The sequence below is a fragment of the Papaver somniferum genome, chromosome 5, assembly GCF_003573695.1.
Source record: "Papaver somniferum cultivar HN1 chromosome 5, ASM357369v1, whole genome shotgun sequence".
Taxonomy (NCBI): Eukaryota; Viridiplantae; Streptophyta; class Magnoliopsida; order Ranunculales; family Papaveraceae; genus Papaver; species Papaver somniferum.
This window is the reverse complement of record NC_039362.1, coordinates 87,293,611-87,314,093: the sequence shown is the minus strand read 5'-3', so window position 1 is coordinate 87,314,093 and position 20,483 is coordinate 87,293,611. Positions and strand designations below refer to the sequence as shown.

General features: G+C 36.2%; 2 protein-coding genes across 4 annotated transcripts; both read right to left on the bottom strand.

Moving 5' to 3' along the window:
- Nucleotides 1-394: 394 nt before the first annotated feature.
- LOC113282130 (protein MOTHER of FT and TFL1-like) lies at nt 395-1,636 on the bottom strand. The gene is made up of 5 exons (XM_026531073.1): nt 1,530-1,636; nt 1,155-1,399; nt 1,010-1,059; nt 848-888; nt 395-708 (listed from the first exon to the last, which is right to left on the bottom strand). Exons 2-5 carry the CDS (start codon nt 1,374-1,376, stop codon nt 503-505), a joined length of 519 nt encoding a protein of 172 aa, XP_026386858.1. The 5' UTR covers nt 1,377-1,399; nt 1,530-1,636; the 3' UTR covers nt 395-502.
- Nucleotides 1,637-1,708: 72 nt separating this feature from the next.
- LOC113282129 (ATP-dependent DNA helicase homolog RECG, chloroplastic-like) lies at nt 1,709-10,333 on the bottom strand. Of its 3 annotated transcripts, XM_026531070.1 has the most exons (18): nt 10,162-10,333; nt 9,872-9,956; nt 9,206-9,288; nt 8,974-9,109; nt 7,737-8,393; nt 7,504-7,616; nt 7,087-7,330; nt 6,002-6,165; nt 5,736-5,817; nt 4,910-4,999; nt 4,436-4,669; nt 4,095-4,166; nt 3,764-3,913; nt 3,554-3,697; nt 3,137-3,292; nt 2,959-3,042; nt 2,277-2,849; nt 1,709-2,008 (listed from the first exon to the last, which is right to left on the bottom strand). In XM_026531070.1, exons 2-18 carry the CDS (start codon nt 9,905-9,907, stop codon nt 1,916-1,918), a joined length of 3,111 nt encoding a protein of 1,036 aa, XP_026386855.1. In that variant the 5' UTR covers nt 9,908-9,956; nt 10,162-10,333; the 3' UTR covers nt 1,709-1,915. The 3 variants fall into 3 exon arrangements, with proteins under 3 accessions (XP_026386855.1, XP_026386857.1, XP_026386856.1); XM_026531072.1 differs by lacking the exons at nt 8,974-9,109; nt 9,206-9,288 and having other exon boundaries at nt 10,162-10,332; XM_026531071.1 differs by lacking the exons at nt 9,206-9,288; nt 10,162-10,333.
- Between the last annotated feature and the right edge of the window lie 10,150 nt (nt 10,334-20,483).

Sequence of the window (20,483 nt, the reverse complement as noted above, 5' to 3'; positions counted from 1 at the left end):
GTGTCACGGTACGTAAAATTAATTGTAGGCCTGACAATGAGAATATTATTTTTTTTTGGGCCTGCGCTAAGTTTCCCTATCAAGAATCCTCAAGAACTCGAAGAATAGGACAATTATTTGGCAAAACTATTGGATTTTGGATTGCTCTAATATTATTATAGTGGTAATTGGGAAAGCTGTAGACATACGGTGCCGCAGGGAGAAAGCAAACCATATGGCTTGATCGCAGTTTGTGAAGGAATAAATCTTGACAATGTTTCATCTTTTCATCTTTAAGTCGAGTGGACATATACAAGTAAATAGGCATATTATTAGACATCCTTTAGAGGTGACATAAAACACAATTTCAAACCAAGGAACGAGCTCTAAACACATTATTTAAAGGATCCACAACTCCCACTTATGTATACAAAATACAAATACAACCAACGTATTCAGTCTCGTACACTGTTAAAACTACTTAAGCTTACTTATTCACCAGCTAATGGCCCGCAGTGGCAGGTCATTCTTTCTGAGAGTTGAAGTAGAAAGCCGAGACAGGGATTCCAAGATCATACTGTTGAGCAAAGTTTCGAGTGTTGAAGTGCGGACGGCACGCAGGTTCCTCCACAACCATTTTAAGCTCGCCCTTCTGCTCGAAGGCCACCATCACATACCTGTGCATCCCCACAGGTGGTTTTGGCCCCATATATCTTACTACCTCTTTCCCTGGCAATGTAAAATTATCAACTTGAAACACGAAACTAAATTTTGATACTGTAACAAGATATATGTGCTTTAATAATGCCTAAATGAAAAAACAAGATTAGTGCTTTTAAGTTTGATGGATGGATTTAGATTGACTAACCTTCGGATGGGCTTGTACCACCTGGAACATCCACTACAATCCTGCCAGTAATTCGCAAGAACTCGATAAGATGATCATTTGGCAAAACTATTGGATGACTGTAGTATTAACCCTGCTATCAGTAAGCATATTTAAGATTTCTTAGATTATCAGTGAATATACTCTCGCATGGTGGGTTCGCTTGGGCTAGGGGCATCAGGATCTACCATCACCTGCATGTACATGAAGCGCTGGTGAGTCACAAAATAAAGATGTAGGCTATGTGGATTATTTCCTCAATAAGAATGGAGCAATTAACATGTACTACCAGCGTATAGAGATGTTGAGGAGAACCAGAAATCTGAACTTTGGGAGGATCAGCAGCAACGGAAGGCTCAATTTCGCAACCACTAGTGAGATGCTTAGAGCCGTAACAAACAGATATGTTTAATCTCGGTACAAACATGCCAACCACATCTCCTATCACTCTCCCGACTACTAGTGGATCAACTTGTCTTGGATCCACCCAATCATCAGTGCCGGACATCATCCAAAAGAGGAACTACAAGAAACCTAGATTGCGAGAAATGGGTTAGACTACGAATACAAACTGGTTTTCTGACCTTGCTTAACCAGGCTTTGTTTATTGAAAAAGATAGTGGCAATCTGTCGCACGTGTTGCAACTTGGAGGAGATAACTCACCCCATTTTCATCATTGTATGACACGCGCTTGTTTGTACTTGCTTGGAAACTCAAAAGAGGAGGATAGAAGCCAACTCTCGCACCAGGCACTATTATACTGCACTGGGCTTCAACTTGCCAATCTGGTCACCAGGGACCAGGGTGACAGGGTCAGATTATGGTTCCGCCAGCCTTCTTCGTTAAGGAAGATCCAATTTTGGGGTAGCTACTTAATAAATAAGCGATTTGGAGCTGTGTTCTTTAAGAACCAGTTTGTACAAATTCAGTATACAACAAAACAAAAATAAAGATTAAGATTCTCCTGCCAATCAGAATCACACAAACAATGTACAACATAAGCTTTACTCATGATCTCCGCACTCCTGGTGTACTGGCAGAGAGATTAATTAATCGCCCAGTATACAAAGTGGTTGTCGCATGCTAAGTTCAGCTTTGAGCTTTGGAAATTGCTCTAGATCATGGGAAGCAATCAAAGTTTTCTGCATAGAAGCCAAAAGAAGGAAAAAGAAAGTCTCGTTAACATTTAAGGAATAACATAAACCTAAATGGTCTAAGATGCAAACATGGAAACTACAAAACGGGAAGAAGAACCAAAAAGAAATAAGAAAGCGTAGCTTGTAGCTATGCAGGCTAGTAAAAAAAGTTACGATTTGGAGAAGGCAAGGGCAAATCATCCACACATGGAATCTGATAGAAGATGCAATTAAAGCATATAGGAAATAAAAATGACTGAGGCACAGAGATTACCAGTGCAGCAATATGTGCATCTTCAAGAATACCTCCATCCACTTCCAACCTTGCTATAGGAAACTCTGGAAGGTGCCCTGACTGTTTCTTACCCAGCAAATCTCCTGGACCACGAAGAGCAAGGTCCATATTCGCTAAGTGAAATCCATCAGATGATTCTGCTAAGGTCTTCAATCGGTTTATACCACTAGCCGTAGATGAAAGAAATATACACTTTGACTTCCTCGACCCTCGTCCGACTCGGCCTCTTAGTTGATGTAGCTGTGCAAATCCAAATCTCTCAGAATTCATAACAACCATCATGGATGCATCGGGGACATCAACTCCAATTTCAATCACTTGAGTCGAAAGCAGTATACGAATTTCTCCGGATCTAAACTTCTGCAGAGCTTCTTCTTTCTCATCACCTTTCATTCTTCCATGTAATAAACCACATTTGTAAACCTCAAAAACACACGATACAGCGTCGAAATCTGTTGCAGCTGCACGAACCTGTGGCAGCTTCTCAGATGTTTCTATTATTGGATAAACAATAAAGACCTTTCCTCCTGCTTCTAATTCATCTCGTATCATCTGTTGCGTAGAAAGATCGGTCAGACTCTATAAACATCCTAAAGTTCCCACCTCACTTGTTTCAGTTTATTAACAGCATATAATCAAGTAGCCAAATTAGTTAAATCACCTGATTCACATTATCATCACAAACACTGTTCCCTTGCAAAACAAATGTCTCTACTGGTATTCTCCCAGGAGGTAAATCTGTAATCTGTTATCAAACAATAAAAAAGTTACCATCAGATGATTCGTTATAATTTATTTATCCAGTGGATACATTTATCAATGAGGAAAGTACAACGTACTTGGGTGAGAGACATGTCTCCATATAATGCCAAAGCAAGTGATCTTGGAATAGGTGTGGCAGACATGGCTAGAACATGAGGGGCCATGTAGACTTCGTCTTTGGGTAAACAAGCCGTGCTCTCACTCATCTTTGAGTTTCCTGATCCCGTATATAACTGCAGAATTTAGAAGCTTTATTTTACTCCCCAATGATGATTAAAACAGAAACCAGTCCATCCGTTTAACTTTTGACCGTATACAGCCTTGTACGACTATCGACAGTCAGAAGAAATTATTTTTTAACCCCATAGCATGCGTGCCTCCATGAGAGCAAGCTACCAACATTGCCTAACTTATAATAGGCAAAGATATATAAATAGCAGAAAAGAAGTTAATCGAGTTATATTAAATTATCATGCTAAACCAAAAGGTCTCACCTTACTAGTGAAAGTTCCTCTCTGGATCACACCAAAACGGTGTTGCTCATCTACTATAGCAATACGTAAAGCTGAAAATTCCACTTTGTCGGCAAATAGACTGTGAGTCCCAATTACCAACGAGATATCTCCATTTTGGAGACCCTGTAGGAAATAAGAATTTCAGACTATGTGCGATCCACCGACAAAGAAATAAGAAACAGTACATACCTGACGAATTATCCTCGATTGTCTTGCTGTGGTAGAACCAGTTAGTAGAGCGATTGAAGGTTTAGACTGGTCATCAACGTTCTCAAGCAACTTAAGCAAGTGCTCATGATGCTGTATTGCGAGCAGTTCAGTTGGAACCATGAAAGCTGCCTGCAGTTAGGACCAAATACATACAACTCAAACTCATTCAGTGAATCCCTTAAAAATTGGATGAAAAATTTGCAGTAGCAAGATTGGAGATGAATGTAAAACATATTATTGTAATTATACAAAATCTTATCAATGATTGATCCATAATTCTGTAATACAGAAAGGGGTGAATGCAACAAACCTGAAAACCAGAAGTAACAACCTCCATGCATGCCAAAAAAGCAACCACAGTTTTCCCACATCCAACTTCTCCCTGGAATACCATGATCATTTCACATGTTATTCATCCGCTGGATAAAATATATGTCATGACAAGTTTTGTGTTATGAGCCCTCCAATAAGATCTTTTAACTTCTCTAATCTCACACTTGGCGGGTTATGGAGTTGCACAAGCCTATGTGCAATTGTGCATATTCAGGCTAAGGAATTTGCAAGAGCACTAACAACTAATCTCGTATAGGATAAGTTATCTCAACATTTTAGTAAACAAAAGATACAAGAAAGGGTTGCCAGGTACAACACCTGTACAAGCCGGTTCATAGGAACTGGACGCTTCAGATCCCGAATAATTTCTGAGATTGCATTTAGCTGACTAGGTGTAAGTTTATAAGGAAGAGCCTCCACAAACTTCTTGGTGAGGCTGGACCACCCTTCAGCAACAGCAGCATCAGGTTCATGTTTTCTATAACTATCCAACAATTCATCTCTTTCTATCCATGATCCAAGCGGTTCGACCATTTGAAACAGTCGTCCCAACTGCAGTAAATTAATAATTACGTTAAGTAGAACTAATTACTCTCGAGTACAACATCATTTGTTCCAATAAGTAGAAAAACTTGTACAGGAAAACAGAGTCGTTGCAATTTTTATAGGATGACTGTCTAATATACGCTCATAAGCAGTTAGCCACTGTCTCATTGTTTTTTTGGGGTAAACTGAGGCAGTAAATTGATTCACAATTTGCAAACAGCTTAATAATTGCAGCATGAAGTGCACCTGAAGGTAGAAGAAGTCATCGAATATTAGCCTCTTGCGAGCTAAATCAGCTTCTTTTGAGTCCTTTGGACAGTGGATTCCCATATATGCCTGCAACCATGGTAGAAGAATTTAACCAATCACGTAACTGTAAGTTTAATTATCATGCATGGTCTCTATTTTTCTGCAATGGCAGTATGGTTATTTGATGTTTCCTGCAACCATAATTAGAAGGTCCCTCAGATTCACTTTTTGTGCAAACAGCATCAAAATAAACACAACTCTGCTTGACTGAATTGAGAACCTGGTAATACCCACATACTTTAAGTTTATTGTAGAAGGTTGTCATCTCACTACCCCCACTATATCAATCTGGAAAATAGTAGATGCTACTCCAAACCTTGCTAGTTCATAGAAAAATTTAGTATATGTTTTAAACGTGTTGGTTGACTAACTTCATTAAACTTTTTCCAATAGCTTTATTTGAGAGGGGTTAGTCCTAAATCCTAATCAATGGTCATGAATTAAGGATTTACTTTGTGCAAGAACCATATAAGCTTCGAGGTTGTTGAAAATAAGAAAACCGTTAACAACTTTTTTTTAACTAAAGTGACTATGGGTAAGATTCTAAGCCTTGTTCTCTATTTATCAGACACTTAGTAAATTTCCCCCAATTTCTTGAAAAGTATTTGATAGGACAGAGTCAGTTACTATGCTAGATAAAACAATGAGAGGAGCGCCATTTGTGTAGTGAGTGAAAGTTACCAACTTGAATTACAAAACCATGAGCTAAAAACATGGAGCATGACCAGAAACACATTAAAACAAACTCAACAATTTAACTTACGTCATGAAGACCTAATAATGCGTACTCCTCGCAGATATTTTTGGGAAGAGGATCTATATCTGTTGATAATGATTGCAAGGCTCTGGACACGTAAAAGAAATAGAAAGGTAAGGCGGACAGTTAATGGTTCGCAACAGTTCAACTATAAGAGCGTATAGAAAATGCAAAACCATGCCTTTATCACATCTTACTAAGACATCTTGAAAGAAAGGATAGAGAAATGATGACAGTCAGCGAAAAATACCTGCAAGTATGAAGGAACTCACCTGGAAATGGTTTCTCTAAGAAAAGTTGGAGTCAAGCCTACTTTTGATGGATATATAGGATATGGCCTTCCTTCTCCGTGAACTGATGATTCTTTCTCACTTTGGATGATGTCAATATTGTATTCTTTCAACTCATAGTGATCTTTGGCAGGCATTAACTTGACCTGGAGTACAATTATCGGAACACATGAGCCAATGTTAATAACAAAAACAATAGAAAATTCTTAAACTTAAACAGCAGATTCTGTCATCCGAGTGAAAAAGAAAAGATGAGATATTCTTCGCATCCCAAAAAGCTCTTTGTATCAGATCAAATGAATGTGCCACCAACAACCGCAATACCAAGATTTACAAATGACAATAATTGTTTAGCAACTTTTTAATTAAAACAAGTGTCATCTGAGAAGCTTTAGAGAAGCTATACCAACAGAAGTATGTAGGTGGCTTGACTTCCTTATCTGGTTAGACTCGATAACTCTTCCCCTTTCCCCTTCACAAAAATTTGGAGTTTTTCGCCATTTTGTTTATATATTTTGGTTTCCTCTACCGGAGATTTTCTGAACTATGCATGTAGGGTTTGTAAACCGGTTCTCAAAACAGCTCGAGTTAGACTCGTCTGCAGATCGCCCAAGTTCGACTGCCGAACATAAAAATAGCTTCAGCACTATGGTGTTAAGCTTGTAAAAGTCATGAACAGGTTGTATTTAGCATGAGACAGTACGAGCTACTCAGGTTTTACCTCAACTCTTTCTAAGCTCTACTATACGTTGTATTTTTTTAAGGTTTTAAGATACTATTGATTTTCTAAAACTGATATTAAGTAAGTAGTGCAAATCCTTACAGTCTAAAGGTGTGTTTGACTTGCTAATTCATAAACATGCCAAGTCCGGCGGACCTAAGCATGTGTGACCTCGTAAAAGAAAGAGTCCACGAAGGCCAAAGTCAAAATCAGAAAAACCCAAGCCAAACTTGAGCAGAAAACTTAAGCTTGGGTGTGAACAAAGACAAAAGAAAAACAGACTGACTTCATATTGTATCCGCTTCAAAATGCAACAGAGGAGACAGAAAACAAAGGGAAGACCTACCTTACCAGTAACACATACGAAATCTCCCGCTTTATGCTTGGACTGAATGATATCTAGAAAATACTGATTGGTAAATCGAGGACCACGGAAGAATTTCTTTAGATGCAAATAAACCATCTTTCTTTTTGTAGTATCACCAGAATGATCATCATCATGACCACGTCTAGATGCTAATATATCATTTCTAATTTCACAACCCACGATAACCTCTAGGAATGAGAGAAACGAACTCGCTCTAATCCCCCTGCACAAAAGAACATCTCAAGTAATCAAGAATCTTTTCAAGGATTCCCAATCATCTCGCCCGAAATAATAATATCAAGATCAAACCATAACTACTAAAAAGAGCAAATCGTGCTGCCCTAACTTAAATGTAGATCAGCTAAAAAGCATCAGAAAATGGAGAATCTAATTTACCTTGAAGATATGACTTTCCCTGTGGATATCAAATAGTTACCCTCGTCAACTTCACCCTGGACATTTTGTAGATCGGCGTATGTGCGAGGAAAATGATTTAGCAACTTTCTCACCTGTAATGAAGCAAATGATAAACGTGAATATAAGCCTCGCACTTTTGATCAGTAATCACAAGCCTTCTTGCAAGGAATACATAATAAATTACTATTTGCGTAAGGTTCAGAGATATCAACCGTGTGAAAGCCAACTTTTTCAAGCTGCTGACACTGTCTGCTACTTAATCTTGGTATACTGCTCAGAGGAGTGTCAAGATTCAACTTGGGCAATGATGTATTTTGTTGTGATTCCCTGACCAAATTAATGTGAGACTCCTTTGCAGTAGCTTTATGAATCGAATTCTTTTGGGGAGGAGGAGATAAAGGAACCACATCAGTAGTTCCCTCCTCTAATGAAAAAAGTTTATCATCAGAAATGGGAAGAGCCAGAGACGACCTTTCATTCAGTCTCTCTACGTCAAGAGGCTGCCCTTCAGAAAGTGCAAGAAACGCATTGGAAGATTCATCCTCTAGTGAAGATATTTTTTCATCAGAAATGGGAGGGCCCAAAGAATAAGGTTTTTGGTTCTGCCCCTCTTGATTAAGTAATTTCCCACCTGGAGAACTTGGGAAAACCTTATCACTTTGAGCTGGTAACTGATTTCCTCCCGACTTAATCTCGCCATACAATTCAATTGGTGAAGCACTACCCAAAGTGATACATGCAAATCTTTCGCAGGTCAGTAGAAACCCTAAGTCGTCTACCCCATCTTTTAGATCTACAACTGATTTTGCCAGGAAATTTTCATTTCCAAGTAAATCTTTCACACTTTTATAACCCAAACAAACGGAAATCTGTGAAACAAAGCAAGAAATAAGCAACATGATGGAATTAATTCAAAAAAAATAAAATGGAACGCAAAATCTAGTGAAGAATAACAACGCCATTAAACTACCTCAATGAAAGAATAAGCACAATCTCAAATGTATATATCAAGAAATGAAGATATACTGAAGCATCGCCATGCAAATAAGCACTTCGACTCATGATAAATTGAACATGTTCTTTCAAGATGTGCAGTGCAACACCTTCAAATTCATAGTTTTCTTTTATCTAGCAAGCTAGATCGCATGCGACAATCACTTACTATCTATCACTTTTCCTGGTCACTACATGAGTGACTGATAGGGAACCAATTAGAGCAAATGATTAAACTACCAATTAGTTTAAAAAACCAACTGACCAGCACAGTAGGATATGCAAAAAACAAAAACAAATACATCTGATCTTGTATTTTGATTGAATCAGTTTCATTATCAGAACTTCTCAGTTGTACATGTTTTGTGCGTGTGTGGATGGGTAGTTCAGAAGATAAAGTAAATTAGCAGAAGAAACGGAAGATGCAAACACTCCCCGATAATACGGAACTAATACCTTACTCAACAACTTCGCACGATCTGAGGTGCTTGCAGTGCCATAATGGTTCATCTCCTGCAATAGCTTTTGAGCACCCTCATTGTTTGATCGAGAACACAACTTGGATAGTTTCGAGCGAACAATACTGCTAATTCTGTGACAAGTAGTTGACCAGCATGGTGAACCAAATTCCTAATTCTCAAGCTTAAACCCATAAACAATTATGTATAACAAAGCATGAATAGCCTACCGCATATTTCTACCAATTGCATTCGTGTATCCTTTCTCTGCCTCGAATGATTTTGCACTTTTAAAGTTCTTCTCATTGAAATACTGAAAGAAAATACTGGTTCATTTAGGTTCTACAGAGTTGAACAGTTGATACATTTATGACATGTCCAATATTAGAAAATATGAAGCTAAGCAAATGGAGTGTGGAGTGGTCTTGTCACATCATTAAAATGAAATTTGCCAATGGTGGCAAATCATTATTGTTATGCAGAGTAGTCTGTGCTGACAACCCAGGAAACTGACTGAATAATTTCCCAAGTAAATAGGTGCACATTGTTCAGAACGGTCTCACATGGACAGTGATCTTAAGCCACTCCAGTCAATGGCTAGTGGTTGTAAGTTGTATATCCACAAATGTTACACCCATCTACAAACAAACACATCCAAAATCACTAAATTTCTACCATGACTAGCACCATTAAGCCAATCAACTTGACAGAACTACATAGGTAGGGAAGCAACCACAATCTATTAAATAGAACTGAGATTTTTTTTCTCCCTAAACAAACTGAATAGAGCTATTTTTGACAAAATTCATAAACCTATTCGAATTGTTAATAGCAACACTAGCATGGGTCAGACAACTAAAACTATAACACCAATAAGATAAGATGAATTTACTTACCGAGCAACAACGCACAACTGATGATGTCAGTGCCATGTAAAGGCACTGCTCACATAATACATGGAAAATTGGGCTTGAACCAGACCTGTAGAATACAAATAACCACATTGAAATCAGAGGATATCAAAGATCCTAGAACAACATGCCCTGATGAAAAGAGGCCAGTGGATTGAGAGGCCATCAAAGCATTCAATTTATTTAACTAATAATCCAACAACAAAAAAGAAAAAAATTGTATGTGAAGAAATGGAGAAGCGAAGTAAGTAGTGATGATAAAGAGTAAAAATTACCTGTTGGAATGGAAAAGGAAGATGAACTTTGGAAACCCTAGATTTGATCAAGTATCGTCTGAGTTGGTGCTGGTAAAAGAATTCTTGTTGTTGTAGTTCCGGTTTGTCTCTCACTCTCGACGGACTCGAGGTTAAGCTTTGGGCAAATGGGTAAGTGTATAGGAATTAGGAGGGAGATAGAGGGGGAAAAATCTACAGCATCGACGGTTGCCTTGCCTCGAGGTTATAGACTGACACGTAGTTAGGGCAGCCCAATGTTTGCTTCACCAACCCAATTACACACCGATTGGATGAAAAGTATAGGTCCATCTTGGATTTTTCTGGAACGATTTTTTGGGACCATGGTTTTTTTGGGGAACATGATTTTATTTTGGGTAAAAACATTAGAAGTAAATCTAGGTCACCTCTTATCTAGATATTTATACTAATACCTAAATTACCTTTCTGATTAATTTTGGGTGATGATTAGTTAGTGTTAATAATAGTTAGTGTAATGATTAGTGAGATGATTAAGTTAAAGATAATTAGTGAGATTAAAAAATCAGATGGTTTTTTTTTAAAGAAATAGAATTATTGAGAGAGTAAAGTTAGAGAAGATGAAGAAGGAAAACATGAAAAACGATGGATTTTACCAATCACAACCGGAGGAAGGGTATTTGGGTACCCAGGTAGGCTTCAAACTTAGATAATGTTGGTTGAATTGCTCCAAACTTTCAAAAAAAATGAAACTTTTTATGTAGATTTGGACCAGTTCGGTTACCATATGTCAAGAACATGTAACCGAACACACCTGAAAGTGTAGTTCGGTTACGTGTTCCAAACACGCGGGTTACCGAACTCGCTCGTTAATGGAGGTTTTGGTCGTACAGTGTAATGTTCGGTTACCTAGGATAAAATGGTAGGTAACCGAACTTTGAACTTAACAATTTATTTGGGTACATCTTGTGTGTTCGGTTAGTTCGCAAACTTCAACGCAACCAAGTTCCCAACCGAACTGCAGGTTAAAAGTAACCTAGTGTTAGAAGTTCGGTTGGTTCGCGAACTTCAACATATTTTGCGAATCAACCGAACTGGGCTTATATATGCATATATGCAATTAGGCAAACGTTAGGTTACTACGAAATTTATTTCTTGGCGAATTAGGTAGAGTTTGGTTACGAAGTTTCAAAGGTAGAGTTCGGTTACAAAGAAAACTTAACATTTTTGCGAACGAACCGAACTTGTGGACTTCTCATTATTTTCGTAAACTAAAGTTCGGTGATATCCTTATTTTGCGAAGGAACCGAACTTATGGACTTGTGTTGTTCTAATACAAGGAGTTCGGTTAAAAGTATTTTTTGCGAATCAACCGAACTCTGAGTTCGGTTAAGAAAAAATTAATTCTTGATAACCGAACTTTTCTCTGAAAAAAACCCTCCATTAAACCTCTCTGCAACTTCCATTTTCAACTCATTTTAATGATTACTTCTCATTTAGTCAACCAAAAACGAATAACAAGTAATGGGTTTGTGAGAATATCTTTGTTAATGTTTTAAATTAAGTTATATATACATATATATATATATATAGTGGTGGTGGTGGTTGGTGGTGGTGATAATCGGAGGTGGTGGTGGTGGTAATCGACGGTGGTGGGCGGTGGTGGTGGTGGTAATCGGTGGTTGGTGGTGGTGATAATCGGAGGTGGTGGTGGTGGTAATCGACGATGGTGGGAGGTGGTGGTGGGAGGAGGTGGTGGTTATATATATATATATATATATAGGTGGTTATTAGGTTGGTTTTAAATTAAATTAGGTTAAGGGTAGGTTAGTCATTTCAATGCTTTAGGACACCCCTTATAATTATAGGGTAGGTGGCCTAATAGGACCATGGTCCCCCCAAAAAAACCATGGTCCCCAAAAAATCATTCTTTTTCTGAGGATAATCCCGAATTATTCAAAAAATTGGGCCCTTTTCTGATGATAAAAGGGTTTTCCCGATTATAGGAAATACCATATGGTCCTATAAATAATATATTATAGGAAGTTTGGTCCAGCTGACTCTGTCAATTGTCTGTTTGGTCCTTTTTTGAAAAATATATAGTTTGGTCCTGGAAATTATGGTTTGGTCCTAGGATGACGCCATGAATGATGTAATTATCATCTTGTAGTGGCAGAAATACCCTTTTAGATTAGGACCATATATATATAGTCAAAAGGTAAGAGAAAAGAAATCATTTTTCAAAGAATCTACTTTCTCTCTCCTCTCGGTCTCTCTCTTTTTCTCCTTGCTACAACAATTTTTTTAGGTTTTTTTTTCTTTTGCTGTTGCAATTGTTTTACAGGGATTCGAAGATTAATTTATAATGATGTCGTCGGTTAATTTACAGAGATTACAAAGATGAATTCGAAAATTGATTTGATTGCAAAGATTTACAGAGATTGATTTCAAGATTTGATTTTAACTTTTTCTGCTGCTGTCAAAGAAGATGAAGATTGAAACGAAGATGATGAAGACGATTTGATGTTGTTGTTGCTGTTTGATGACGATCGATGTTGTTGCTGCTGTTGAAATCGATGAAGATGATGAAGAAGATGAAGATTTGTGTGTTTTTTCGTCGTTTTTTTTTGTTGTTGTTGTTGAAGATGAATGACGACGATGAATTTTGATGAAGTTCATTGTTGCTGCTGTTGTTGAAGATAACGAAGGATTTATTTTTGTTGCTGTTGAAGACGACGAAGATGATGAAGATGATGATGCTGCAGTTCATTCCATAAATGAACTCTGTTTTTGTAGGTTTTTTATATGGAGTTCACTTCTGGAATGAACTCTGTTTTTTTTTTTGGTTTTTATATGGAGTTCATTTCTGGAATGAACTCTGGGTTTTTTAGGTTTTTATACGGAGTTCATTTCTGGAATGAACTTTGGTTTTTTTAGGTTTTTATATGGAGTTCATTTCTGGATTGAACTCTGTTTTTTTAGGTTTTTATATGGAGTTCATTTCTGGAATAAACTTTGTTTTATATAGGTGATTTCTGGAAAAAAAAATAAGTAGAAATTAACATGATTTCATTTTGAAGAATGAACTGCTACAAAAAAATAAGTAGAAATTAACACGGAAGGATATTTTTGTCCATTTAATATATTTAAATAATTATGGACCAAACAATAAAGGCGTTTTCCCAAAGGAACAAATTGACTTTGGACCACCTAAAAAAGGACCAAACGATATTTTCCCCTTTCCCGATTGTCATTGGATCTGATATCTCCCATTTTTTATGGTCGTCCTTCGAGAGCTTGACTTGTTAGAAGCAATATGTAATTTGTGATGTATCATATTTAACAAAGTTTTCGATCAAAGATTCTCAACAACTAATAAGAATAAAAAAAGAGATAAAATTTTTATCTTATTAAAATTAATTAATTATAATTGCTACTCACCTATGATTGTAATTATAATTGTAATTTTTGATTAAAGTTTTATGTTGCTACTCACCTATGATTGTTATTAATTATATTACGATTCGGAGGTATACTAACAACAACTTTGTGGGAATATCTTTTAAATTATTAAGCTCTGCTAATGAAAAAATTAGAATATATTATGGTTCCATAAAGGTTTTTATTGGAAACATTTTTGAAATGGGTCTCATTATTTCACCATATCTCTGCATCAGCAGTTGAACAGAGTCTTTGTTGTCACTTTTTTATCTCTATCTTAGTTCTCAGCTCATTTGTGGCTGCTTCAGCTCATTTTCTTTTCATATCTTATGGATTAGTGAAGAAGGTCATGAGCTTCCTCTTGCCCCTATGCAGAATCCTGTATAATCAATTAGATGAACCACATAACCACAATTTGTCCAATATGAGGACGACAATGCCATTGAAGATGACGAAGACATTCATTAGTTTAAGTTAGTTTAGTTTCTGAACAAGAAAGGGTACCAAGTACACCACCAACTTTTTCGTTCGGCAACCTGTATGGACAAAACCTAATACGATTGCAAGTAGACCAACTTAATGACCCTTGAAAATATGTATATAAAGTTTATATCTCTACATCTTCTCAATCAAAAATTCTAGACAATGACGTATGCGAACCTGATTGTTAAGAAGAGTATTTGGACGATCTCAAAAATTATTATTCGAGATCAATCTAGTCGTATCTGATATATACAAATCCGAATTATGCCAAGTATGAAACTTGTTATCTATCTTTCAAGACACGAATTCCATAAGAAACCAGTCTCGTAATTGATCTTAATTATATAAATGTTATACTAGAATTGAGTATGTTACTACTTGTGTAAATCATATTATAAAGATAAACAATATAATGTGAAAATGAAAAACACAAGACACGAAAAGTTTTGTTAGAAAGAAAACTGCAACTGCAGAAAAACCACGGGACCTCGTCCAGATTTGAATACCAAATTGTATTAAGCAGCTACAGACACTAGCCTACTATCAGACTTCGGACTATAATGTAGTTGCGACAGAATTTTCCCTCCAAGCAATTCAGTTACAGTCGCGTTCCTTACGTCTCTTTAACCTCACAAGGCTCTATGCAATTAATTTTCTTAGATTTCGTTTTTTACAGCCTAAGTGAGGACTTTTGATACCAATCTCCCTCTAACAGAGAAGCCTATTTTATTTTCATTTGGATCAAAGATCAACAGTTGGAAATTTGTTTGCAATAGACAAAGCTAGCAAACCTCATAAATCCAGAATACTTACACTCTGTTAGATGAGAAGCCTGGACTCTTAACCATCTCTCAAGAATAATCGTGAACTAATCAATTAAGAATAGTTTTCATATATCTATATTAAAGAATTATAAAGTCCGAGATGAAGAGAACTTTGTGATTCCTATCTATCTCGCTCCTGAAAGAGATCACTAAGACCTCAATAACAGAAAGAGCAGGTCAGGATACACGAAGTATCAAGGTAAAGATAGTCGAACCTGGCTTAACGAATCTCTAAGTGAAGTCTTTTAGTCGTAGACCTAATGATGTTTCTCATAGGAAATTTAGATCAATTGAGGACGACTTTAGCAATCAACCAGGACACAAAATGTCAGGGATTTCATTTACCAGTTGAATAAGTGTTTCTATTTATAGATGTTCAAGACTAAGGGTTACTTTGAATTCAAGCTAGGCAACTTGAGATTCAAGCAGATACTTAATCAATTTAGATGAAACTCTAATTAGGCTTTCAAGTAAGCATGTGAGAATTTTGTCTTGAAATCGCATAAAAAAATATACACAGTGGTCCGGGTACGTGAATCGTGTATAATGATAATTCTTAGAAGATATTCCTTTCGAACTAGAAGCAATATCGTGTTCATATAAACACTTAAGACTTTAATCATGATACACATACATAAGGTGTTTTAGTGATCATACATGTCTTATAAGTGTTTACGAGAGTCGTTGCAATGTTAAACATATTTAAAAAAATAAGTCTTTGACCGTCTGCTAATATTTACTGGGACCGTTGTTGAAACGGTTCGTGAACCATTAGGAAATTCATGAATTCAGGGCGCTACGGTTTGTGAACCATTTACGAGAACCGTGACTCATGAACTCAAATAACAACGGTTTGTGAACTTGGTTCACCAACCGTTGTCCTTTCACCAGTTTCAGATCGCCGCAGTTTGTGAACTAGGTTGGTGAACTGTCTCATTCAGAACCTTATGGTTTGCGAACTGGGTTCGCCAACTTACCAATATTTTGAACTTCAGATATCTATGATTTGCGAAGTGGTTCGCCAATCTACCCTGAGTCCAAATTTCAGTACTCCTTACAAATCTTTTTTTATGTTTGAAACCTTCCTATTTTCCATAAATATAAGTATCATTTCTTGGGCAGTTTCCAAAATTATCCACAACATTAGTTCTTGACCAATAAATTGTTTCGAACTAATATTGCTAAAAGACCAATGAACATCCATTGCTTGAATCATATTTTGAGATATTTAACAATACAAGCTTGACTCAAAATTTCTTATTTGCAATAAATCTACTAGAAGTCATGCGACAGAGCCTCACAAACATATAATGGTAAAGCTTGTGAGTAAATACAATGGTTCAGTCTTCACATACCTTGTTGATGAAGTTATCCAAATGTCTTCGTAGATCTTAAGTCTTCGAGGCTTATTTTTATGATGTATGATACTCAACTAACAACTTCTATACCTAGTACGAAACTTCACTTAGTAGACTAGAAATCAAAATATAATTTTGTTCATATAATTTTATTCATATAACATTGACAACAATCTTGAGACAACAAAACTTGTGAGTTTGACCGAGCAGTGGTCTAACAGTTCCAACTAAACATAGTATATAACAGTTATGCTTAACTGCAATAGTTTGTTTTAAATATAAATAATTATGATTAAATGTGGTATTTGGTTTAACTTAAATACAATAGTTATGCAAAATTTAATTGTATTAGCTTTTAACTTATTCGTGAATTTAAAATTCTTATTTTTATTAAATTCCCATTCAAATTACACAAATAACTACAATAGTTAAAAGAAAATAACATCTTAAAATCTCAAAATCAAAGTAAACTTGAATTGGTTGCATTAAGGAGCGTGTCTGTCTCATTTTAGATCCCAAATATGCACATCCAAATCATGTCTAAGATATTGATGGAAATGTGTGTGTGTGTTGTGTGTGGGGGGGGGGGGGGGGGGGGGGGGGTTCAACAATAGAAAAATTAATATTATACCAATTAACTGAGTTGAAACTCGTCACAACAACAACTTTGTGATTGATCACTCTGATGATGCTTGTGATGTAATTATAAACCAATTTCTGATGGAATATATGTTAGCTGAGGAATACATTGTTTGGCGCCAAGAGGAAAGATACTTCAATTTTGGAGGATGGTGTTGTCAATGTTAAAGAAGCAAATAACTCTGTGAATGAAGGTACAACTGAAGTTACTATTTAAGAGGAAAATAAACTATGAATGAAGGTACAATTTTTTTTTCTTTTTTTTTTATGCTAGGCATAGGCCCGTCCTGCCCCCTGGCAGCGTAGCCACCGGCTTACTCCCCACTGAGCAAACTCGGCCCTCTTAAACCCATGCTAAAGTTAGTATAATTTATGTTTGAGCGGAGACTTGAACCGATGACCTCCTACTTGAAAGTTAGGCTCCTGACCAACTGGGCTAATCCCTGATGGTATGAATGAAAAAAAAAAATGAATGAAGTTACAACTGAAGTTACTATTTAAGAGGAAAATAAAAAATCTGACACTAGTACAAATGAACCTAGACAAAACAAAAGAATGAGAATTATCCTTTTAATTTTGAAATCCTATCTAAAGCCATCATAACTCAAGGTCCCTTAAGCACCAGCAATGAGAAAACAAAGACAAATAGCAACATGGAAGTGATGGAAATGGATGGAGCTGAGGAAGAAGCAAATGCTACTAAAAATCTTGCATAAAAAAATAATCAAGGAATGGCTGCAAACATGGTAAATAATCTCTTCATAATTTTGTCTTCTGAAATTTTGAAAGTTGTTTTTTCATTTTATTACTCTGAAATTATTGTTTATGTTTTACAAAAAAAATAAAATAAAAAAATCCTCTCATCATGAAAATCAGTGCATAAAATTTGCAAGGTTTTAATTCTAACGTACTAGAGAGCATATCAAACATCTTTTAAACCTGGACAACCCAAACATAACTTTTTATCTGAAACAAAAATTAATTCTGAAAAAATCTAAAAAAATCTAGTTATTTACAATTTCTGAATAGTTATTATGTTCCCTCTATTGGTCTTGTTGTTGAACTACTCCTTTTTTGGAAGGATGGTTTTGGGCTTGAAATCATGCATACTTCGAAATACTGATCCAATTGATTGTGAAACATGATCCTGCTAAACCTAAATGGTTACTATCTTGTGTCTATGGTACTCATAATCCCTAAGAAAGAATAAAACTGTGGGAGTACATTAGAAATCTAGGTAAAGCTATTTTCTTCATTGGGTCCTCATTGGGGAACTAAATGTAAGTTTTATTATTGAAAAAGTATAAATAATAAAGCTAGGGCTTCTAGTTCTAGCTCTCAGGCTATTTTTGAATTGCATAAATCAGACTGGATTAGTGGATCTTGGATTTACTGGTATACTCTTTACTTAGTCTAGTAATAAGCATGGTACCGGTCATATAAATTCATGTTAGATATGACTCTTATCAACAGTGAGTGTTTATTAATAGTTGCATTCTTTGCACTAGTTTGGTACTCAAATGCTTTACATTCTTGTTAGTTTTCATATCATTATGCTTATATTTTTTTTTGTCTTTGAGTTTCATAAATATTTTAGAGTTATCTCAACCAAAGAAGAAGAAAGGAGTTCACTCCGACATGAAATGTACGAGGAAGTCAAGTTGTACAAGTGAAAAGGGGACAACTACCAAGAAAAACTCATTAAATATAGCAGTTATGCTCATCATCTTAAATAAAACTGGAATACAAAGCGAACGCAAAAAAAATGAGGTCGTTCTGAGTTTGGATGAAGAAGTTATAGGTAAAACAGCCGAAGTGAAAAAGAACGAACTACAACACAACTTTCGACACAATTACCAACCATGCCGAAAGTAACACTACTTCAGACAACATTTTTGTATATTTTTGTCCCAAAATTCACTAGGAAATCAACCATGCTGAAAGTTACTCTTTTCCGAATAGAAAACTTAGATTTTTGAAGTCCCAAAGTCGGCACAGTTTATCGAGATTTGACCATTCCAACCGTAACAAGTTTCTACACACACTACGCTAGGAATAACCTTTTTTAACAGGGTGACTCTGTCGTTAATTAGGATTATCAATAGTGGCAAGTTTTCGAAGGGATTATCGTGCTTTAAGGTTTCGAAAACCTTAATTTATGGTTTCCTACTTGAAAACGAGGGGGTACCAAGTACACCACCAACTTCTTCGTTCGGCAACCTGTATGGAAAAAACCTTAATACAATTCCAAGTATACCAACTTCATTAACGATCCTTGGAAAAAATTGTACAAAGAGATTATATATCTTTCTCTTACAATTAGAAAGTTCTAGACAAAGAGTCTGTGAACCTGATATATCCGTAAGAGTACTTGGACGATTTCAAAGGTCAATGTCCAAGTTCAATCTAGTTTAACCCAATAACCGGATTGGAATTCTTCCAGGCACGGAACTTGTTATCTATCTTTCAAGACACGAGTTCTACAAGAACAAGTTCTTATAATCGATCACAATCAATATGAATTATATAACTACGATTAGTTACGTAATATAGTGGGGACAAGAACAAACATAAGACACCAGAAGTTTTGTTAAATAAGAAACCGCAACTGCAGAAAAACCCGGGAGCTTGTCCAGATTTGAACACCAAATTGTATTAAGCCGCTACAAACACTAGGCTACTATCATATTTCAGACTGGAATGTAGTTGAGACCTAATCCACCCTCCAAGCAATTCAGTTACAGTCGTGCTACTTACGTCTATAGAATCTCGAAAGATTCTACCCAATTGATTCACATAGGTGACGTCCTTTTTATAGCCTAAGAGTTTCTTCAACCTAAGTGGAGACTTTTGATACCAATTCGCCGCTAACAGATAACCCTATATGATTTTCATTTAGATCGTAAGATCAAGGTGAGGAAATCTGTTTTCAATTGACAAACCTAGAAAACCTCAAAATACGGTAGTTGTAACTCCCAAAGAGCAGCCTAGATTATTATTCACCTCGCAAGAACAATCTTAAACGAGTTCAATTAAGAATCATTATCAGATATCTATCTTGCGGAATCACAACGTCTGAGATGAATAAAATTTGCGATTACTATATATCTTGCCAGAAAGAGATTACGAAAACCTCGATAACAGAAAAGCAAGATCAGGATACGCGAACTATCAAGGTAAAATATAGTCTTGGCTTCACGAATCCCTAAGTGAAGTCTGTAAGTCGTTAACCTAATTATGTTTCATAGAGGAAACCTAGGTTAATAGAGGAAAACTCTAGCATACAACTAGGACACACGAAAGTGTCAGGAATTGAATTTTCCTAGTTGTTTGAGTATCTCTGTTTAAAGACTTTTTAGATCGAAGATCGCTTAAGATTCAAGATAAGGTAGCTTTGGAATCAAGCAAACACTATCTCTATTTAGATGAAACTCTGATTAGAGTTTCACGTAAGCATGTGAGAAATTCACCTTGAAATCACATAGCAGAATATATATTACGGTCAGTCGTAACCAAACAACGTATAATAATAGTTCATGGTCGGTTAACCATTTGAAACATAAGCTTAGTCATATTCATTTAACACTTTAGACTTTAATCT

Excerpts from the sequence above, each read along its gene's own strand:
- LOC113282130 (XM_026531073.1), bottom strand. The coding sequence starts at position 1,376 with ATGATGTCCGGCACTGATGATTGGGTGGATCCAAGACAAGTTGATCCA. Across the intron at positions 1,060-1,154 it reads CTCAACATCTCTATACGCTG|GTGATGGTAGATCCTGATGC; the intron begins GTAGTACATGTT and ends ATGTACATGCAG. Across the intron at positions 889-1,009 it reads AGCGAACCCACCATGCGAGA|GATTGTAGTGGATGTTCCAG; the intron begins GTATATTCACTG and ends AATTACTGGCAG.
- LOC113282129 (XM_026531070.1), bottom strand. The coding sequence starts at position 9,907 with ATGGCACTGACATCATCAGTTGTGCGTTGTTGCTCG. Across the intron at positions 2,850-2,958 it reads GTGATGATAATGTGAATCAG|ATGATACGAGATGAATTAGA; the intron begins GTGATTTAACTA and ends TCTACGCAACAG. Across the intron at positions 2,009-2,276 it reads ATGCACATATTGCTGCACTG|AAAACTTTGATTGCTTCCCA; the intron begins GTAATCTCTGTG and ends GCTTCTATGCAG.